The 21,071-nt window shown below is 42.6% G+C and overlaps 1 protein-coding gene and 1 long non-coding RNA gene across 5 annotated transcripts in view; one reads left to right on the top strand and one right to left on the bottom strand.

Moving 5' to 3' along the window:
- The first annotated feature begins 983 nt into the window (after window positions 1–983).
- LOC147029985 (uncharacterized) overlaps window positions 984–21,071 on the top strand; it is a 29,647-nt gene continuing 9,559 nt past the window's right edge. Inside the window, exons 1-2 of the long non-coding RNA XR_015056166.1 lie at window positions 984–1,091; window positions 1,701–1,877. This is a non-coding gene — a long non-coding RNA (uncharacterized LOC147029985). The remainder of the gene's footprint in view (window positions 1,092–1,700; window positions 1,878–21,071) is intronic.
- GUK1 (guanylate kinase 1) overlaps window positions 12,059–21,071 on the bottom strand; it is a 46,701-nt gene continuing 37,688 nt past the window's right edge. For all 4 annotated transcript variants that reach the window (XM_085873564.1, XM_085873565.1, XM_085873563.1 and 1 more), the window contains 3 exons: window positions 15,812–15,896; window positions 15,169–15,254; window positions 12,059–13,615 (listed from right to left, as the gene is read on the bottom strand). In XM_085873564.1, the coding sequence (XP_085729690.1) occupies window positions 13,583–13,615; window positions 15,169–15,254; window positions 15,812–15,896 (204 nt within the window). In that variant the 3' untranslated portion in view covers window positions 12,059–13,582. The remainder of the gene's footprint in view (window positions 13,616–15,168; window positions 15,255–15,811; window positions 15,897–21,071) is intronic.

Raw genomic sequence — 21,071 nt, forward strand, 5'->3', positions numbered from 1 at the left:
ACGCAATTTCCGGTTACTTCGGCCTGGATTCGGGATCAGCGAACAAATAATGTTAATCACGATAAAAAAAATATTTTTTGATGATGCGGGAGATTTCTTTATTAAAATTAACTTTGGGGGAAAAAATATTTGAATAAATAAATAAATAAACGATCACTTCTGGTCAAGAATCAAAGAAATTAAAAGTTCCGGAAAGAGTTTCAAAATCACTCCCGGTAATGTTATATACTAAATAAACATGTGATCGATTAAAGGATGTGACGCGCGATCACGTGTCGCGCAGTCAGATAAAACCGTGATGCCGCGCGGTCGGTGGGATCGTCCCTGGGGCATTGTCATTTACGGCGGTGGTTCACTTGGTGCTCGTTGAATGGTGAGAATTGAGGGTATACCGGACTCCGTGCTTATGCTGGCTAATTGCTGATTTATTTTGCGGTGATCGACTGCACATGTATTCCTCGCTGCACATGTATTCCTTTATGTGTCTGTAGAATCGGCTTCAATCAAGTGAAATAAAGCCTTACACTCCGAAGGTTTTTTTTCCTCGCACTCACTACAAAACACTTCCTGTCATGAAAAAAAATCACCTTCGGAAGTATGAAATTAACTTTGGGAAAAAAATAATTGAATAAATAAATAAACACTTCCGGTCATGATCTCCCGGCATGCATCATTCCCCATGAAAAAAACCGGAAACAAAAAAAAAACCAACAAAACGGAAGCAAAATGGTCATAGCCAATGACACGGATTCACAATTGCCAAGGTATTGTGTTGTTTTTGTTGTTTCCTATTCTCTCATGTGCACGGGTTAAGTAATATTCACAAGATAGAAATAAATCCCAATCGTGTTTATACACCGCACAGCGTTTAACAACAACCGGAAGCAACAAGTCATAGCGAACGACACGGATTCGAAATAGCCAGGGCTATTGTGTTGTTGTTGTTGTTGTTTTTGTTTTGTCCTATTCTCTCACGTGCACGCGTTAACTATTAAGCTCACTTCGTTCGCTATAAAACACATTTTTAGCCTTTTATATTTATACATTTTCCTGGCTGGCAGCAGGCTGTGGGGCGAGGCCACGGATCCCGGGTGAGGGGGATAAGTGATAAATTATGCTACATGCTTCGGGCTTTCTGATTAATATATCAATGAATTAATAATTAATGAATCTGGCATACAAATTTTTTTTTTTTCATACCTGACGTGTTACTTTGTGCAGTGTCTCGAAACTTCTGTGGAATTAATAATTAATGAATTTGCTCGCTCCAACGATTTTTCAAACCTCAATATCTCTAGAAATACTTGTCCAATTTTCATTCTGAAAGTTGCATTATAATCGGTGAAGAATAATCTACAAGATTATCATAATCTCCGAGAGCTAAGCCTATTTTTCGTTTTTTTTTTTTTTTTTTCCTCCAACCGGAAGTGAAATTTCCTCAGAGAGTGGACGGACTGGAAAACCACGTATTGCACTTACTGGTGATTCTGATGTGTTAATCCGGGTACTAAATGAACAATACATATTTATTAATTATGTCATCAGTAGTATTATCCGAGTGTATCTCTGAACTATTTCAATCCAAACGGTTAGTTTGGACTGTTTCGCGGTTACCTGAACTGAACATTGAGAACTTGTGGTGTTATAGAGATGACGTCACCCCCACACGAGGATAATTTTCTTCCTTTGATCTTGTGCAGATGGGTTGATGTGGTGTTCGTGCAGGCATGATGGGCTGAATGGCAGTGATGGTGGAAGACAGAAAGATCACCGACCTGCCTGCGGTGAGAGAGTGAGAGGCCCAAAGACTCGGCCTCATTGCGGGAGATGCCGATGATCCTAAATGACTTGGTTTCCACAGCGTGAAGCCGAGAAAGGTGAGAAGCAGGAGCACCGGCCTAGAGTGGAGGGCAGTACTCCATCAGGCTGCGGACAAAGGCTTTTTATGTGGTCAGGCGCTCAGGTGGGCCGAGGAAGGACTTTGCACAATGGAGGCTTGCCTGTCGGAGACTGGCTTTGGAGGTCAGGTTGGAAATGTGGCTTTCCCAGGAAAGATCATGGCTGATCGTGAGACCCAGAAGCTTGAATGAAAGGACTTTTTCCAGAGGATTGTTGAGAAAGTAGATGGGATGGGGGTGGGTGGGGGGGAGGGTTCGAAACGGACATGGTGAGAGTGTGAGAATTGACAGGATTGAAAGACATGTTGGACCAGTTTGTGATTTTATCCACATCTGCAGAGAGCGAAAAAGCTGCTGCTTGCCGGTCTGAGGGATGACAGATGGTACAACAGAGAGTGGAGTCATCAGCACAGAGATATAAAGGATTTTCCAGAGAGTCGGAGAGATCATTGATGAAAACCACAAAAACAACAGGGCCCAGAAAGCTGCCTTGAGGAACTCCAGCCTGGACAGGAGGAGGGGATATGAGAACTCTATTTAAGGCCACACGTTGACTGCGACAGCAGAGGAAGTCTGTGAGCCCTGAGTGGAGATGGCCTTGGATACCATAGGAAGAGAGTTTGGTGAGCAGGGCAGGGTGCCAGACCATGTCAAAAGCACACGATATGTCATGGGATACGGCTCTGATTTCATGTCTGGCATTGAGGACCTCCATCCATTGATGGGAGAGCAGAAGCAACATATCCAGGGTAGAGTGACCTGGTCTGAAACCAAATTGATGATCGGAAATCAGGCCATTGGAGATGAGGAAGGATTTAATGTTTGAAGTGATGATGGATTTCATAACCTTGCTGATGATTGGGAGAAGGTTGATTGGTCTGTAGTTGCAGGGATCTGTTTTTGCACCTTTTTATGCAGGGCAGTGATGTTTGCTGATTTCCAAGCAGATGACAGATGACCTTGAGCAAATGAGAGTGTGAGCAAGAGCAGAGGAGCAGGTTTTTAGGACACGTGGGCTGATGCCGTCTGGATCGGTTGCAGAATCTGAGTCGAGGTTTGAAAGCAAGCTCTCCACCTTGTCAGGAGAAAAGGATACCGAGTCCAGGGACAGTTGGGTGCGACTGGGTAAGGTGGGTAGAGAAAGTGATGGGTTTTGGACACAAGATTTCGATGCAAACACCGAGTTTAGACATTCAGCCTTTTCACATGCGGTATCAACAGTGCGGCCGTTTGAGGTGAGGGAGGGCATGGAGGGGGAACATACACCAGAAACAGATTTGATTAGACGCCACCAGGATTTGGAGGAGGAAGAGAGGTTTGAGAGTTCAGACTTGAGATTTGAAACATGTTGTTTTCTGGTTCTCCTGAGGGTAGACACACACTTGTTCCAAGCTTTATGGAAGGAACTGAGATTATCCTCAGTTGGGTTTGCTTTCCATGAGGCAAAGGCAAGTTGTTTCAGGACGACTGCCTCGCCACAAGCTTCAGTGAATTATGGGCTGGAGGAAGGGTGGATAACTGAAGAGGAGAGGGGATAAATCTGTGCATGAGGGAGAGCAAGTTTCAATGGTGAAGAATCACTTTTAAAATTATACAATTCTCGTTTCCAGGTTCGGATCTTCACCAAAATCGAATCAATTTGTCCTTGTCGCACACCCATCGTGTCCACCAAGTTTCATCCGAATCTGTCCATAACGTTTTGAGATATCGTGCTATAAATCGTTTTTGTCCCTATCTCTCAATCGTGAAGAATCACTGGAAATTCGAGTTGCCGGATCCGGATCTTCACCAAAATCTAATCGGTTTGTCCTTGTCACACACCCAATGTGTCCACAAAATTTCATCTGGATCCATCTACAACTCTTTGAGATGTGCTGCACACAAACAAATAGACAAACAAGCAGTCATAGCCTGGTACTTATGAAATCGTCAACTTGACCTCTGACTTTGTCTGATAAAAGCTGTCTCTAGAGAAGGTAGCGACGCAAACCAGAAGTTTCTACGATGATTCTATACCAAACCATCAAAAATCGAATGTTTGACCTCACTGTGACCTTCACCTTTGACCGATTTTGAACGAAATGTAATCAGCGCTAGCCATCACCCTCCTGAACCATGTGGTGTAATTTGACATTGGAAGCTTCTTCCGTTCTCGAGTTATCGTGCCTACAAACAAACACACAAACACACACAGAGGACGGAAGTCATCAATATACTTATGAAATCTTTAGATTTCATAAGTAACAAAGAAGGAGAAGACGTCACACAGAGCGTGACACTTGCAAAATTCATAAAACAAATGTCACACTCTGTGTGACGTCTTCTCCTTCTTTGTTACTTACGAAATCTTTAGATTTCGTAAGTAACAAAGAAGGAGAAGACGTCACACAGAGCGTGACACTTGCAAAATTCATAAAACAAATTTGACCTCAAAAATAATTGATGGTTGAATTCAATGACCAACTTGAAGGGCACTCGGTAGAGCGCGTACCTCCGCCCTGTAATGCCTGATCCACGAGAACATATCGGGCCCAATACATTTTTGAAATATCATGCTTCATATTGTTTTTGCGCCTTATCTCTCAATGATGAAGAAAGAATCACTGAAAAAAATCTAGTAGTCGGATCCAGATCCGGATCTTTATCAAATCAATTCGTTGTGGTCACACACCCAACCTGTCCACCAAGTTTCATCCGAATCTGTCCAAAACTTTTTGAGATATCGCCATATATATTAGTTGAGCCCGATCACTCAATGGTGAAGAATCACCTAAAAAAATTATCAGATCTGCCTTCGGATCTTCACCAAAATGGAATCGATTCCTCCTTGTCACACACCCAACGTGTCCACCAAATTTAATCCGAATCGGTCCACAACATTTTGAGATTTCATGCTATATATCCATTTTGGCCCTATCTCTCAATGATGAAGAATCACTTGAAAAATTGTAGTAGTCGGATCCAGATCCGGATCGTCAACAAAATCTAATCAGTTTGTCCTTGTCACACACCTAACCTGTCCACAAAATTTCATCTGGATTCATCCACAACTTTTTGAGATATCCTGTACACAGACAAACAGACTGAAAGGGGTGAAAACATAACCACCTTTACCTTCGGTGGTGGAGGTAAATATGAAACTCCTCTTCAAATTTCAAGTGAACCGGATGAAAATTGGCGATTTCATAATTATGACCTATGTGGACCTCAAAAATAATTAGCTGGTTGAATTCAGTGACCTGAAATATAAATCCTCTTCAAATTTCAAGTCATTTGGATGAAAATTGATTTTAGAAAGACCATCTTAGTTGTTGACCTTTTGGTCGATGTTAACCTTAAAAATGATTGGCTGGTTCAGTGACATGAAATATAAATCCTCTTTAAATTTCAAATCAATCGGATGAAAATTGAGGATTTCAGAAGTTCCACCTTCAATGTTGACATTTGGCCTGTGTTGGCCTTTTGGTCTAAGTTGACCTCAAAAATAATTGGTGGTTGAATCCAGTGACCTGAAATATAAATCCTCTTCAAATTTCAAGTAAATCGGATGTAAATTGATTTTAGAAATCGCACCAAAGTTGTTGACCTTTGGCCTATGTTGACATTTTGACCTCAAAAACAATAGGCTTCTACCTTTTGACAAACTACCATGTGGTGAAGTTTCGTGAAGATCAGTTTAAAATTATTGTGACCTGTCGGCAACAGACAGAATAACAAAATCGACTGACCAACATACTTGAAAAATCTTCGATTTTGCAAGTAACAAACAGAAAGGGATGAAAACGTAATCTTCATCTTCGGTGGTGGAGGTAAAGAAATGACCATGCTCACCTCGTGTCAGGTTTTTTTCTACATTGTTAAATTTCAACAGAAAAACATCCTTTTACAGTGCGTGCGCTGTATACAATTGCACCGAGTTTGAAATGTCCCCGGTGTCTACCACGTCTCCGGTGTCCCCCCTCCCCCACGTGCCTGTGAAAGCCAATGACGGCCGTCCGGTAGATGCATTGCGTAACCTAGACCGAAATGGCGACATTTGATGGAAATACCCGAGTATTTCAATGGAAATCTGTGAAACTAACGTGTTGTATATGTGAAAACCATTGAATTTATTGCTTGACGGGAAAAAAGCAAGAAACGCGCCCCTCTCATGTACGAACGACCGAAAGACGTCATTTCCGCCCACCATCGCATTTCGCGTCGAACGCTGAAAGCTAAGTTCTTCTTATGCCATCATTCTTTTGTGGCCTCCTGCCACACTGTATCGAACGATTTCATTCCTTCTGTTACATATAAAGATGCTTATCACAATAATAACAAGATTTTTTACATTTCAAATATTAAGTACGCTTTTTAATTGTTTTTCAACTGAAAAAGCATAAATTGCATATTTTAACATTAGCGTACTCATTTGCTTCACCACACGCGCTGTATTGAAGGATTTCACTTGTTATTATTATTATTATTAGCTTACCTGGACTTTAGTCAGGTGAGGTTACGCGATCGTGCAGTGTCTATAGGTGAGTGAGTCAGTCAGTCCGTAAACACTTAAGTCATCAACGCTTGAAGCAAACAAATGATTTTGATGAAACTCGGCCACAAGCTTCATATCTGACGTCTAATGAAGGTGTATCGACCACATCAAAATCTGTGCTCATTAAGGTCTACGGGGTTGGCAGGATTCGACCCCCTCTTCTTCTCTTCTTTGCTCTCTTCTTCAAAACTACACGCACAAAGGGCAGAGGAGCTCCTTGTGAGCCAATCTGACCCTCCAATCAACTGTGATCCACCTTCGTTTGTGGAAACACAGGCTGTGGTGAACCAGTTGAAAGTGGATAATGCCCTTGGTATTTGTTGCATCCATGCTGAACTTCTAAAGGCTGGTGGAAATGCTGTACTCGTCTCATTACATGCAGTTCTGTGCTTTGTTTGAAACACAGGCATCATCCCAACTGACTGGAAGAGGGGCCTTGTTGTCCCTCTCTGGAAAGGGAAGGGTGATCACCAGAACGGCATCAACTTCCAAGGGGTGATGCTGCTCTCAGTGCCAGGCAAGGTCTTTGCTCAGATCAATCTTCATAGGATTCACCTCCATCTGCTTGAGCACTGATGCCCAGAGCAGTTGGGCTTTACACCAAAGAGGTCAAGTTTCAGCAGGGGCAACTCACAGCCTATGTTGATCTATGCAAAACTTTTGATTCAGTGAATCGGGATGCCCTCTGGAGGATTCTTGGTCTTCCCGGGGTGCCATGAAAACTGATCAATCTGATTTCTGAGATGCACTCAATGTACAAAACATTACAAACACCTGCTCTTTCCACAAAATAGACTGATCAGGTGAATCCAGGTGAAAGCTGTGATCTCATTGAGTTCACCTGTTAAATCCACTTCAGTCAGTGTCAATGAAGGGGATGAGACAGATTGAAGGATTTTTGATCCTTGAGACATGGATTGTGTACGTGTGCCATTCAGAGGGTGAATGGGCAAGACTAAAGATTGAAATGCCTTTGAACAGGGTATGGTAGTCGGTGCCAGGCGCACCAGTTTGAGTGTGTCAAGAACTGCAACGCTGATGTATTTTTCACACTCAAAGGTTTCCCGTGTATATCAAGAATGGTCCACCACCAAAATGACATCCAGCCAACGGCAGGCCAGTGGTCGAAAACGACTCATTGATGACAGAGGCCAAAGGAGGCTGACACGTACTGTGCAGAGCAACAGACGGGCTGCAGTTAGTCAACTGACAGTCCAGTACAACATTGGTGCCGAAAGAACCATAAAAGAATGCACAACTTGTACCTTGACACGAATGGGGTATGGCAGCCGATGACCGTACAGAGTTCCACTTTTTTCAGCAAAAAATAAGAACCTGCGGTTGCAGTGGGCTCGGGAACGAAAACACTGGACACTGGAGGATCGGAAAAAAACATTGCCTGGTCTGATGAATCCTGGCTCCTGCTGTTTCACGCTGATGGGAGGACTATGGTATGGAGGAAACCACATGAATACATGCATCTTTCATGTCGTGTGTCAACATTGTAGGCTGGTGGTAGTGGTGTGATGGTGTGGGGTGTGTTTTCATGGCACACATTGGACCCCTTGATAAAAATGGAGCAATGTTTTAATGCCACAAGATATCTGAACATCATTACCAATCAGGTGCATCCCTTCACGACAGCAGTGTCATCATCATCCCACCATTTGAAAGCCTTTATCCCTGAGCAGCGGTCAGCTTTTTGTGGGCTCCAATCATGGTACCCTTTCTTGGGGCAATGTTTTTCAGCCAGATGCCCTTCCTGACGCCAACCCTTAAGTTGCCTTCGACCCTGCAGAGATAATTACCAGTATACTGGTGCTCATTTTGCCGACCTTCGGAAGGATAACAGGTTGAGTCAACCCCCTCTGATGCTAACTCAGCGGCCAGCGGGACTCGAACTCAGGACCCGAAGGATCCTAAGCCACCGCCTTAACCACTGAGCCACACCAGACTCATTCATGACAGCAGTGTATCCACCTGCAAATGGATTTCTTCATCTGGATGATGCCCCATGCCACAAGGCTAGGATTGTCCAGGAATGGTTCTGTGAACATGACAGTGAATTCAGCTAACTGCAGTGGCCTGCCCAGTCACCAGATCTCAATCCAATTGAGCATCTGTGGGATGAGATGGAATGAGCTATTCGGAGTAGAGATCCACTACCAGCTAACTTGACACAACTGTGGGAAGCATTGGAGTCAACATGGGCCAACATCCCTGTGGAATGCCTTCGACACCTTGTGGAGTCCATGCCCTGCCAAATTGAAGCTATTCTTAAGGCAAAAAGGAGGTGCAACTCAATATTAGGAATGTGTTCCCAATGTTTTGTACTATGTGTATACTCTGGTACTGAGAGTGCTGTGAGGTGTGGTGTTTCCATCTCTGACCTATTTCCAGTCCTTACTGGAGTTTGTCAGGGGTGTGAATTGGCCCCTACACTCTTCAATGCTTGCCTGCACTGGATTCTGTGGAAAATGTGGGAGAGGTGAAGCTGCGGTGCATCAGTTGGATCTCTGACCTTGATTTTGCAGATGATGCAGTCATCCTTTCGAGACCCTGGATATCCTTTTGGGGGCCCTCGAGGCACTGAATGAGAAATCTGAGCTGCTGGGACTACGGATTTTATGGGTCAAAACTCCGGATTTCATAGGTCAAACAAAAACTTTTCATGGGTTGGGGCTTTCAGCAACATCTTTGATGTTGCCATTTTGTCTGTACCTGTTTGTGGTGAGGATGTTGAGGTCACAAAGAGATTCACTTACCTTAGTGGTGATATTCATGTATCTGCATGTTGTGAGCCAGAGGTCAATAAATGTCTGGGTTGGTCCTGGAGAGTCACAGGATTCACTGGATCATGGGATGTGTTGCTGTCGGTGCCTATGCAGGAGAACAAGTCTGAGTCTTCAAGCCCCTGGTGTTTCCAGTCTTGCTCTACGGATGTGAGACTTCGGACTCTGGCCAATGATCTAACATGAAGACTTAACTCCTTCGGTACCAGGTCTCTTTGAAGAATCCTTGGCTATTGCTGGTCTGACTTTGTGTCCAACAAACAGTTGCTGAGAAAGACTCAAATGAGATGTGTTACCTGTATAATTCATGAGCATCAGCTGCGGCTGTATGGACATGTGGTTCAATTTCCTGACGCTTATCCTGTTCACCAGATTTTCTCGGCGAGGGAGCCTCCTGAGTGGAGGAGGGCAACAGGACGACCATATGCCTTGTGGTTTCAGCAGATTGATCGGAATCTCAGAGATGGGCATGGGCCAGGCATCTGCTTGGGGAATAGCCAGATGGAGGCCTCTGGAGCAGAATGTGGATTCAGTGCACGCTCCCATACCTGAACTGACTTCGTTATCTCCCCAGCAAACAATGTCTAGCAGATCAGCTCTTTTTCATGATGTTTCCTGGGGTGATTTTTACCTCCATCTGTGGTGTCTTCCAACTCGGATATCATTTGAGATGTTTCGGGTCCAGCTACCATCCAGTGCCGGAAGATTTGGAGGTTTTCTGCCAACCCGATAGCACCACACTCACCCTTGACTTGTGCATTAATTACTCTGTTAATGGGCCTGATCATGCGCCATAGCTGAAAAACGGTGTGGTTTTCTTTGCCACAAATCTTCTGGAAACAAACTTATGATAGAGCTCCGGCTGCACCACGGGAAGGGAACACATATCTTGGAAGTGCACTGAGCATCATCTGGCTTAGTTTATGCAATCAAGGCAGAATACCCATGGGACAAGCTGAACGAGAGCTCAAAATAAAGGATTTGCATTGAAATATATTTAATCAAATACAGTAATATATTGAATCAGAAAAAAATTCCATCACCTTCAGATCAGTCAAGGTCACCATTCATGACCTCGTGTGTGAGTTCCTACAAGTGTTCAATACCACATTTATGGACTCCCAAGGCAGATAGTGCAGCGAGAAGATATCACCAGCCACCATTTTGAATTTTACCTCTAACACTATGAGAGGTCACCACGGAAGTGTATCCATAGCCACAATTGTTTGGTATTGGATGAAGGATTAGTGTGCGAAATTTAATGCTTTGAACCCAAAGTGCACAATTCGGCCCAAAATCACGTGTTCACAGCGCTTGCCCTACTAGGTACATGTGAAATGCAATTATTGTTTCCATGACCTTGTAAAACATGAGAGTGGGCTTACTGGTCCATAATTGAAGGCTCTGTTTTAGCTTTTCTTGTATGAAAATGATGTTGGATTTCTTTCCAAGAAGATAGGTGGTGACCAAAGGTGAAGGACAGGTTGAAGAGAGCAGGTAGAAAGTGTGAGCAACATTGCAGGATTCGATGAGCACCAATGCCATCTGGGTGCATCAACGAGATTGTTCACAACTTTTGAGGCTGGCTCAGTTTACAGAAGGGGTTTTCAGAAGTGCAAAGGTATGCACACTTGCTTCTGAGCTGTTGAGCTTTGCTTTGAATCTCGACCCTGCTCTAAACCCTCACCCTGGTGTTTCACATGCATGGTGATACATAAATGTGTGTACCAGCCCTCAAATGGGCATTATGCCAGACGATCCATCAACTCGCACTGGTTGGTGGATGTTAAAGATCACATGGTGTCTGGCAAAGAGCAAGTGAATCATCACCAGTATCCTGCACAAATTAGAAATTACTGCTCCAACCGACAAGGGGGAACCATATCAGCAGCTCCAACTGACAAGGGGGAACCATATCAGTGGCTCTTACCTACAGGAGGAACCATATCAGGAAATGCTCCCATGCAAACCAGTACTCCACATGCATGGACGCCAGGCACAGTGTTGGCACGGCAGGCGACGCTTTAAATTTGCATGGCAATGGATCTAATGGTACATTTGTGGCTCTGTAAGCCAAAAAGGTGAATATTAAAATTGACAGCAATTCCAGGATAAATTTTAAAAATGAAAATTGGGGAAGACATACTGTCAGGTCATTATTGGTTGGGGTGGAGGTGGAAAGAGAAGTGGTGATAGTGATTCCAAGTAAGCATAAAATGTATTTACAGATTGATTATTACTCTTCTCTTGCTACTGTGACAATGGACCATTAACACCCCTGTCTATGATGCTGCAAAGGCCACTGTTGGGTGTTGGCAGCACTTGAGTGGCATTTCCTCATTGGACGATAGCATCCTGAAGTTGGAGTACACGAACGCACACAATGGGGTTTCTCCATGGATTTTTCAGTGGGTTTAACTATTGTGCTCAAATTATTACATAAACAGATACTCCTTTATTAAATGGCAACAATTATTCCCACGTTCTTGTGGGGTTGGCCGGTGGGTAGTTTTTGCTCCAAGCCTTTCACAAAATGGCTGGCCAGGCTTGACGGTTGACAATGCAGTTATGGCAGGAATTTGGAACTTGGCCATGGTGTTGGCGATAGCTCACCTACTATTCGCGAAAGACACCATGAGATCTTTAACATCTGCCAACTAATGCTGGTGGATAGGATTCCCATTTGAATGTCCATCCGAGGGACGGCACACCCATTGATGAATCACCCTGCCCGTGAAACACCGGGATGGCAGTTAATAGCTGGTTCGGGATTCAAACCCAGGATAGACAGCTTAGAGGCGAGTATTATACACAGACAGTCTCAAATAAAACAGTTTTATAAATCCAAGTTGTTTATTGAGAGAACAAAGCAGCTAAATTGTAAAATGATCTTCCTTCTTGAGGAAGAGAAACATAAACAATGATCTAACTTAACAAGAGTTTGCACAGTTATTGACAAAAGATAAAGGAAACCAAAGTCCGAATAAAAATTGGATCTGAAAAAATAATTTATGACAATGTTTCAAAGTAACAGATGTAATATAAATATATACATAGCAAGATCTAACGCCTTCAAATAAATATTTTTCTTTATGGAAGGACCAATCCGAGTTCAACTCCCTTCCAGCGAAACACGATTCCACATTTAAAATGGGGTTGGGAATTGAACCTGGACGAGACAGCTCAAAAGATAAGTGCGCTACCCCTGCGTGCTACCCCTGCACCATGTTGGACAGATTGGCAATTGAAGTATGCCAAATGAGTGAATGTATTACAGATAAGAAAATGAGTGGACCGCACTACAATTGCGGCTGAGCTGTCTGGCCTGGGTTCGAAACTCCCATCCTGGTGTTTCGCACACACAATCGTGTGTGCTGTCCATCGTAAGGGTGTCCAGCCGAAAGACCCGTCGGCAGCATTGGGCGTCGGGAGATGTTAAAAAAAAAAAAAAAAAAAAATGAACGGTGTCTTTCACGAAGAGTCGGCAAGTTGTCACCGGCACCCAAATTCCCACCAGAATCACTTTCAGTCGAACATCTTGTCTGGCTGGGCAGTTCTTGAATGCCTTGCGTCAAAAAAGGTTCTCCACAAGACGGTGGGAATATTTACGACCGTTATAGTCGTACAGTAGCAGATAGTAGTAGCACATCATTACAGAAGAGGAAAAAAAAACAACCGTTTCCAATGATCCTTTATGTCAGTGTTTTGCATAAAACTTTTTGAAGAGCGATGATCTGAAACCACAATGCGGACATTTTCACACCAATGAATACCGGTAGATTTGGGTGGGATTGCAAGCGAAGAGAAAAGGAAAACCGAGCAAATGAAAAAAAACTTTTAAATTCTTCCAGGGGAGTAAAACATTGCAATGTACAAAATATGTAAACTAAAACAATACCTACAAGGTATAATAATTACGTCATACCGTATGTACCCTGATCAAAAATAAACAAATAAAAGAAGTATAAAGGTCCTGCAATAATAAGTTACGGGAACTAGCAAGTTCTTTGCTTCAGTATAAAAGTACATTTTCACAGTTGTGACTGTTGTTTCACAAATGTGACTAAAACAATGCCTTTGTAAATCGAACTGTTGTAATAAAGGGTGGAATGCATGACTGCGATACATGGACAGAACAACACAAATTCATCTTCATTGTAAAAAGGGAACAAAACAGCTTCCTGAAATAAACCAGAATAAAAGCAAGTGTCTCGGTTCAAAAGTTGACCTCAAGCTCAGACCCAGACCCACAATAGCAATTGTTAAATACGTCTATACAAAAAAGTTGACTGTCATTTCCACTTGTGACGTCAGGTCAGAAATTTTCTTCAAGAGAACAAAAAAAAACATTTTCATTTTCATTTCCGTATGGATTCCGCTTTTTGTATTTCCTGCAAAATGAAATTCAAACACGGACGATCTGAGCAGCAAGCAATAAGTGAGAAAAGTGAGATTGCACACGAAACATTAACGGCAAACAGTTTTGCCGAAACACAGTCAACTAAACCTTTGCACGAATTGCCCCTCGAGGCTCTTTCATCTGTACGAGACTGTATAATGCCACTGCAGTGCTTCATATACCTTGACCACCCTCAGCGCTCTCCCTGTTGAACTCGCGACAGTGTCTCGCGCTCTTATGCTTTGCCAACAACTCATCATTTGCTGCAGCGATTCTGCAAGTCGTTGGCTACTCTCGCTCCTCATGTCCCCGCACTGTCCATATCATCAGATCAGGCCCGATTTCGCCATTTATTTATTTTCCCCTTTTAATCCTTCCAACCTCGTTTGAGTTTATGCCTTCCACCTGTTCTTTAGCTTCACCTGCTGGCCCTCGGCATTATAATTAACGATTGTATTCGGTTATAGATTCTGTTATTTTCTGTTCTCATAAAATATAATAGTTATTTGCTTCTCATCAAAGTGGAGTCACTCGTTCACTTACATGGTGCATTCGGGCTCCAAATGAAACCATGTGGGAAATCAAGAGAATGGGTATCCGCTTGACCCAATTGGCTGGCTGAGCTCCTCCAAAGCCAGAGTTAAGAGCTCTGCTCTGAGGACGTTTCAAACTGCCACACGGAAGGTGCGTAACTAAATAAACAGGATCACCGTGAAAACAGTGTTCTTTGTGGAACTCAACAATTCGACCTTCAAATGCTACATATCTTAGTTTGTCGTTTTTGACAAGACTGACTTGTCAAAATTGATAACGTCTCTGCATTGGTACTCATAAGATATTTGTGCAAATTTCAAAATCACATAAAATCACATTTCAATCATTGTCGAAGACATTCTGCGTGGACAATTATAATGCACACAATAGTAACATTCGAAATATCGGTTCACTTTAGCTGCGTTATTGAAAATTCTGGGCAGACTTTTTCCCAGTTGCTCTCAGGAAGTCAAGCTAGCTGCCCCGTCTGCCAGCACTTCTGATTAGGAAACCTCATGGTCACTTATTTGAGAAAATAGACCTTTGTATGCTGACAAATTAAACTCATACCCCCTGCTCTGCAGCACATTATTCATCTGCAGTAAAGCCTGGTAGCTAGCACCATGTTTTAGGGCAATTTGTTTGAGGGAGAATTATGGCAGAAACATTTTCAAGACGCACGCTTCGGTCCGGGCTTGCACACTTCCCCCGATGGTCAATGTGTTTGGGGATCTTAAGAGGACATCTCTATGTGGCAAGTGATGCTGAGAGATTGGTTCTGTCACTGCAAATGCTGACTCAATTGAGGTCAGCTTATGAGGAATATTTAAATCTTTACTGCACCTCATTAAAACCGTGAAAAAAGTTTTAAATCCCAATCTCCATCAAATACAACAATTAACAAAATGTCATTTTAAAAGCATGGAAAACAAAAGCTCTAATAATAGGCATCCCTACTTTTAAATGTCTCGTCATTTTACAGCATCATGAAACGTGTCACTTCAACTTTACCTCCTTCAGCAGATCTTTAAGCTTGAGATATGCCTCTTCCAAATCATCATTTACAATAACTTCATCGAACATCCCCTGTTCCTTGCCTAGAAGAAACAAAGAACAAAAACGAAATATTTTCTTGAAATATCAGTAGAAATATCTAATCCAGATAAATTATTCTACAATATCAACTGTTTTGAGCAATCGAGTTGTCGGACAACACAGGTGTGGCTGAGCCCACCTGACAAATAAAGACAATACAGTACTGTATATATTCCAAGAAAGGAAGTTCAGACATACAATAGCAGAATTAAGAACTAGTCTTGCTAGCCAAGGTTGGTGTCGGTCTGCTTCAACAGACAGGTAGATCAATGGATGGAATCAACAACGTTGATCGAGGTATGCAAACCGCCACGGAGAAGCTGACATTTTGAACATTAAACCTTCGGAGAAGATCTTTTGCAAATTCGACACGATGACTGTAATTTGTCAGAAATGGGGGAGGGGGGATTCGCATATGCCATGGTTATTTTTAAATATGTTTTGCCCCTGGATCACATAACAGATACCATTTAAAAAGAAACGTTTTTTTTTTTTAAGGGCCATTTATTTTTGGGTTACCACCTAAGGAAAGAGTAAAATACTTCGTCAAATCTCTTACTCATTTCCATATCCTGCCTTGCAGTATGCAAACGTCTCTGGATGGCGTCTTCTGTTTCAGTTTGTCGACCACGCAAACGCGTCTCCTGTAAAAGATGAACATGACTGCCAATCCCATTGGGTTATCACTGCATAAAACGATGAGGATTTTTTTTTGCGTGAAACAATAAGAAGCAATGCAATTCAACCAACATATTTAAGGCATATAAGTGGTAATTCAAAAACAGAAAAGTGCTAAAAGGTTTCGGTATTGCGCTGCAACGAGTGAGAATCATTGGCATTCAATGAGTGGAAATTAAGCAACATGAACTGGCAGGATGGCCTCAAGGTATGCACAATTGCCTCTGTACTGAGCTGTCTAACCTGGGTCTAAATCTTGACCCAACGATAAAATATCACCCTGGCATTTGGCATGCAGAGCGATCCATCAATGCGTGTGCCGTCCCTCAGAAAGATGTTTAAAAAACTGGGTGTCCTGTCAGCAAGCGGATTTGTTGGTGGACCTGAAAGATTCACCGGTGTCTTTCGCAAAGAGTCGCTGAGTTATCCTTCAAATTCATGGCCAAATTCTAAATTCCTATCTCATTCAGTCAAACGTCAGCAGGTCTAGCCAGCTGGTTAGTGAGGGGACCAAAACATTCCCTCGCCGAGCTGATACCACAAGGTGGTGTTAATAATTGGGGCCGTTAAAGTATTAGGAGTTGTTACAGTAGTCGAAGAGAAATAACAATCCTCACAACAGGACAACAGAAGTGTAAAATGATCAGCTGATTTTACTCTCAGCAATTGCGGAAAAACAATTTCCTCACTCATATTTGGTTGAGCAACAGATAAAAAGGTTCTCGACACACACACACACACACACACACACACACACACACACACACACACACACACACACACACACACACACACACACACACACACACACACACACACACACCTGTACAAGACTCTGACATTTATATTTTTCCACTCTAATGCATAAGGAAACTAAAACTTGTGTTCAATTCAAATAAACGTTTAAATGTCAAAGGAATCTCATTGAAATAATCAAATTTATACACAATATACCTTGAAAGAAACCAACAGTGAGTTTGTCCACCCTTTTCCTTCAAAAAAACATTGAAATTCTTTTCGGGACACTGAAATAATTACGTAACAAACTCTTGTGGAATGGTGCTCCACACTTCCTCAAAGACCTTCGAAAGATCATCCAAGTTGCCAGGATTCTTTTTTTACTTTTTCTTTGTCCAAATAGTCCCGTACAGCCTCACCGATATTGAGATGTGAGATTGAAAAAAATAACAAAAAGTGGGCTTTTAGCTTCATGGATGTGGAGAGAGGAACACCTGATGTTAATGATGTGGAACACCTGAGAATGAGTCTTCAATTCGATTTGATTGGTAAATGTGATGGATGAGCTCCTACAACACTTCATATGAGCTGCTCAGGTATGGTTTACCATGACTTGTGATCCCAACTTTATGAAGATTATGATCAATGTGAATTATATCACTCCATCTACTTTCTCAAGCCTGGTGTTGGCTTAGTGGTTAGGGTGGTGGCTTGGGATCCCAGGGTCCTGAGTTCAAGCCCCGTTGGCCGTTGAATTAATACACCAGGGGGTTGACTCAGCCTGTCATCCTTCCGAGGTCGGCAAATTGAGTACCAGCTTGCTGGGATAATTGAGCCATTCGAATATCCTACGTCGGAGTGGCGACCCATCCAGGATTGTGCACAATAGCCCAGGAAACTGCTTCAGCAGCACCGACACTCTCTGTAGAGAGTATGGTTCCTGAAAAAGAAAAAAAACTACTTTCTCAACAATCCTCTTGAAGAAGTCCTTTAATTCAAACTTCTGGGTCTCGCTATCTGCCATGATCTTTCCTGGGAAAGCCACATTTCCAAGCTGGCCTCCAAAGCCAGTCACCGACTGGGCATCCTTCATCGTGCAAACAAAGTCCTTCCTTTGCCCACGTGAGCTCCTGACAACGTGCAAAGCTTTTGTCCACAGCCTGATGGAGTACTACTCTCCCCTCTGGGCTGGTGCTCCTACCTCAGACCTACCTCGGCTTCACGCTATGGAAACCAAGGCTTTTAGGATCATTGGTATCACTGGCGATGAGGCTGAGTCTTTAGGTGTCTCACTCTCTCACAGACAGGTCGGTGGTCTTTCTGTCTTCTACAGTCTCCTCTCTGGCCTCCCCCCCCCCCACCCTGCTCTTTCTGTGCTCGGTTCCCCTAATATTTCCGCAAGGTGCTCAAGATCTGCCAGCAATCCCCTTCTGGTGAAACTACCAAAATCAAGAATCATTGTTCACCTTCACTCTTTCATTCCTCTTTTTTTTTTTTCCCCACCTCTGGAACAAACTGTTCAATTCAATCCTTTTCTTCCCTCCAAGTCTTCAAAACAGCTGTTCATCACCATCTCGTATCTGACTTCATCCAAAACCTCGATCTTTTCTACCGCCTTTAATCCACCCCTAACCCACCTACTTCAAATTCCCTGCTTTCCTTACTGAAAGTCCCTGTAATGTCCATCTTGTTTACCCCTTGTACTCCACTCCATCCCTCTCCCTTCCACAGATCTCCTGATGTCCCTGTTCTCCTCTCACTGTTACTGTTGCTGTGCTTCTCTCACACATGCTTCCCTCTCACACCCCTACTGTTGCTGTGCTTCTCTCTCTTTTCTCCTGCTCCCTTCGTTATATGTTCTGCGTATTTGTTCTTATACGAGCCTCAACAAAGTATTCAAAGAAAAAAAAATTGCTACATGACAAGCTTGGTTTCTACTCACCCAAAGTAATCTGCATTGATAAGTCAACATTGTTATAATGGTAGAAAATACCAGTGGAGGGTTTGAGTAAATGGTTGATGCTCATAACATCTACATATTGTAACTCCTGAATGTGGATCAAAGACAGTACATGTTCAACCATTTGCCAAAACTTTTAAATTCACTGGCAATGACTTCGTTTTTTTTTTTTTAAATCAACATGTTGGCAGCGGCTATCGCGTTCATCGCTCCTTCACAAACCATTCCACCAATGTCAACATGGATGGTATGTAGCAGAGTTGGAAATCGATTTTTTTTTTCATTATGGGGTAAAGTTTAGTTACAAAAACATCCTCGTTGACACCAAAGAAGGCTTTTCATTACTGCAGCATGACAACCACATGCCCAACTCTAAGAACACGGACCTATTCACAATAATTAGGGAATCGCACCTTCTTTTAACAGGCTCTTAGGGTTGTAGAGGAGATGCGACACATCACACACATGTACAGAGATACATGAAACATCATACACATCACACACATGTATAGAGATACATGAAACAATACCAGACTTGACATTCACACAAACACAGCCGCTGAGATTGGGGGAAGTGCTGTCACTTCACAGAGTACTCTGGGTACCAATGACATCATCTTTTCTCTCTGCACTCGGCTGAGCAATAAAGGAGCAATTTCCTCCTCCTCATGGATGCCAATCTTGATGTTATTTGGTCTCATTCTAAGGAATTAGAAACTGTTTCCCTCTGCACTCCTCCACCAAACTCCAAGTCCTCAACCTCAAATCTTCAAACCCCTCCCCATCCTGTCTTCAAATGCTCTCCCCGCTATAAGTCTTCAACCTCACCCCCAAGTCCTCAAACCACCTGCCACAAATCCTCAGCCTCCCCTACCCAAGCCCTCAACTCCCCCTGCCCCAACATTTCAAACACCCTTTCCCAAGTCTCTCCCAACTCTCTGTTTTCCTCTCCCCCTTTCTTCTTCAAGTCCTCAACTCCACTCCCTCCCAACACCTCAACCACACTCCCAACTCTCTGTCATCCACCACAACCTCAACTCACTGTCCTGCACTTCTTCCCATTCTTAACAACATTACATAAGGACACACAAGAAACTTTGGTGCAGAAGACCATTTGGCCCATTATGTCTGCGTTGGTCCTGCTCGTTAAGAAAAATGTTGAAAGTAAATCACGACAGAACGACATTAAATTCACAATCTCTTCCACCTTTCTTCCAGTTCTTAACAACAATGTTAAAAGTAAATAAAAAAAAAACACGTTTCATTTGCAATCTCACGAGTTCTGTCATTTCACGAATCTTCAGTAAAAATATCGGATGTCAACTAAATGATAAAAATAAAAACAACAAAGAAGGTCATTCGTAATGGAAAAACAACACACAACTGGAACTCCTTGGCCAAAGACCCTTATAATGAAAAAGTTTTTTTTGTCAAGTAGTTTAGAAATGGTTGAAGAGAAAATAATCAGAAAAACAAACAGAACTGGAAGGGCACTTTGTAGAGCGCATACCTCCGCCACGTAATGCCTGATCCACGAGAACATTATCGGGCCCAATACATTTTTGAAATATCGTGCTATACAGTACTATATCGTTTTTATCCCCATCTCTCAATGGTGAAGAATCACTTTTAATATTAAATAATTATCGTCTCCAGATCCGGATTTTCACGAAAATCGAATCAATTTGTCCTTGCCACATACCCAATGTGTCCACCAAGTTTCATCCGAATCCGTCTACAACGTTTTGAGATGTTGTGATGTACAGTACATCAGTTTATCCCTATCTCTCAGTGGTGAAGAATCACTGAAAAAATTGTCGTATCTGGATCCGGATCTTCACCAAAATTGAATCATTTCTTCCTTGTCACAGACTCAACATGTCCACAAAGTTACGTCCGAATCCGTCCACAACTTTTTGAGATATCCTGCACAAAAACAAACAGACAGACAAGGGTGAAAACATAACCTCCTTCTGCCTTCGGTGGTGGAGGTAATAAATGTATTATGATAAAGGATTGATTGAATTAATGGAGTCTGGATGAAGCACAGGCATGATGGGCCAAATGGCCACCTCCTGTGTCCAAGTTCCATGTATTTTCTTGTACAACTTATCGTAGACCAGAGATGTAGTGGGGAAGGGGGAACAGCTGCAAATAAACATCAAAATACACCAAGGTTATGTTTCTTACTTAGGATAAATTCCTGCATACAAGAATGTAAAGTGGAATTGTTTGACTAATGATCAGTTTCAGTAATTTTAAGTCGTTTTTATTTTACCATTTTCTAAACAATTAACTTTGAATACCATTTACTTTGATTCTCGTTTTCCTTCGTGAATATTTCACTTCTGTTTACACATTGGCAGTGGTACAAGAAGCCTTACTGGGCATTCGTTGTTACTGCTCGTACCATCCATCATGTATCGGCTTGATTCGATTTTTG

The sequence above is a fragment of the Eptatretus burgeri genome, chromosome 3 (genome assembly GCF_056783735.1).
Source record: "Eptatretus burgeri isolate ZD-2024b chromosome 3, Ebu_testis_v1, whole genome shotgun sequence".
Taxonomy (NCBI): domain Eukaryota; kingdom Metazoa; phylum Chordata; class Myxini; order Myxiniformes; family Myxinidae; genus Eptatretus; species Eptatretus burgeri.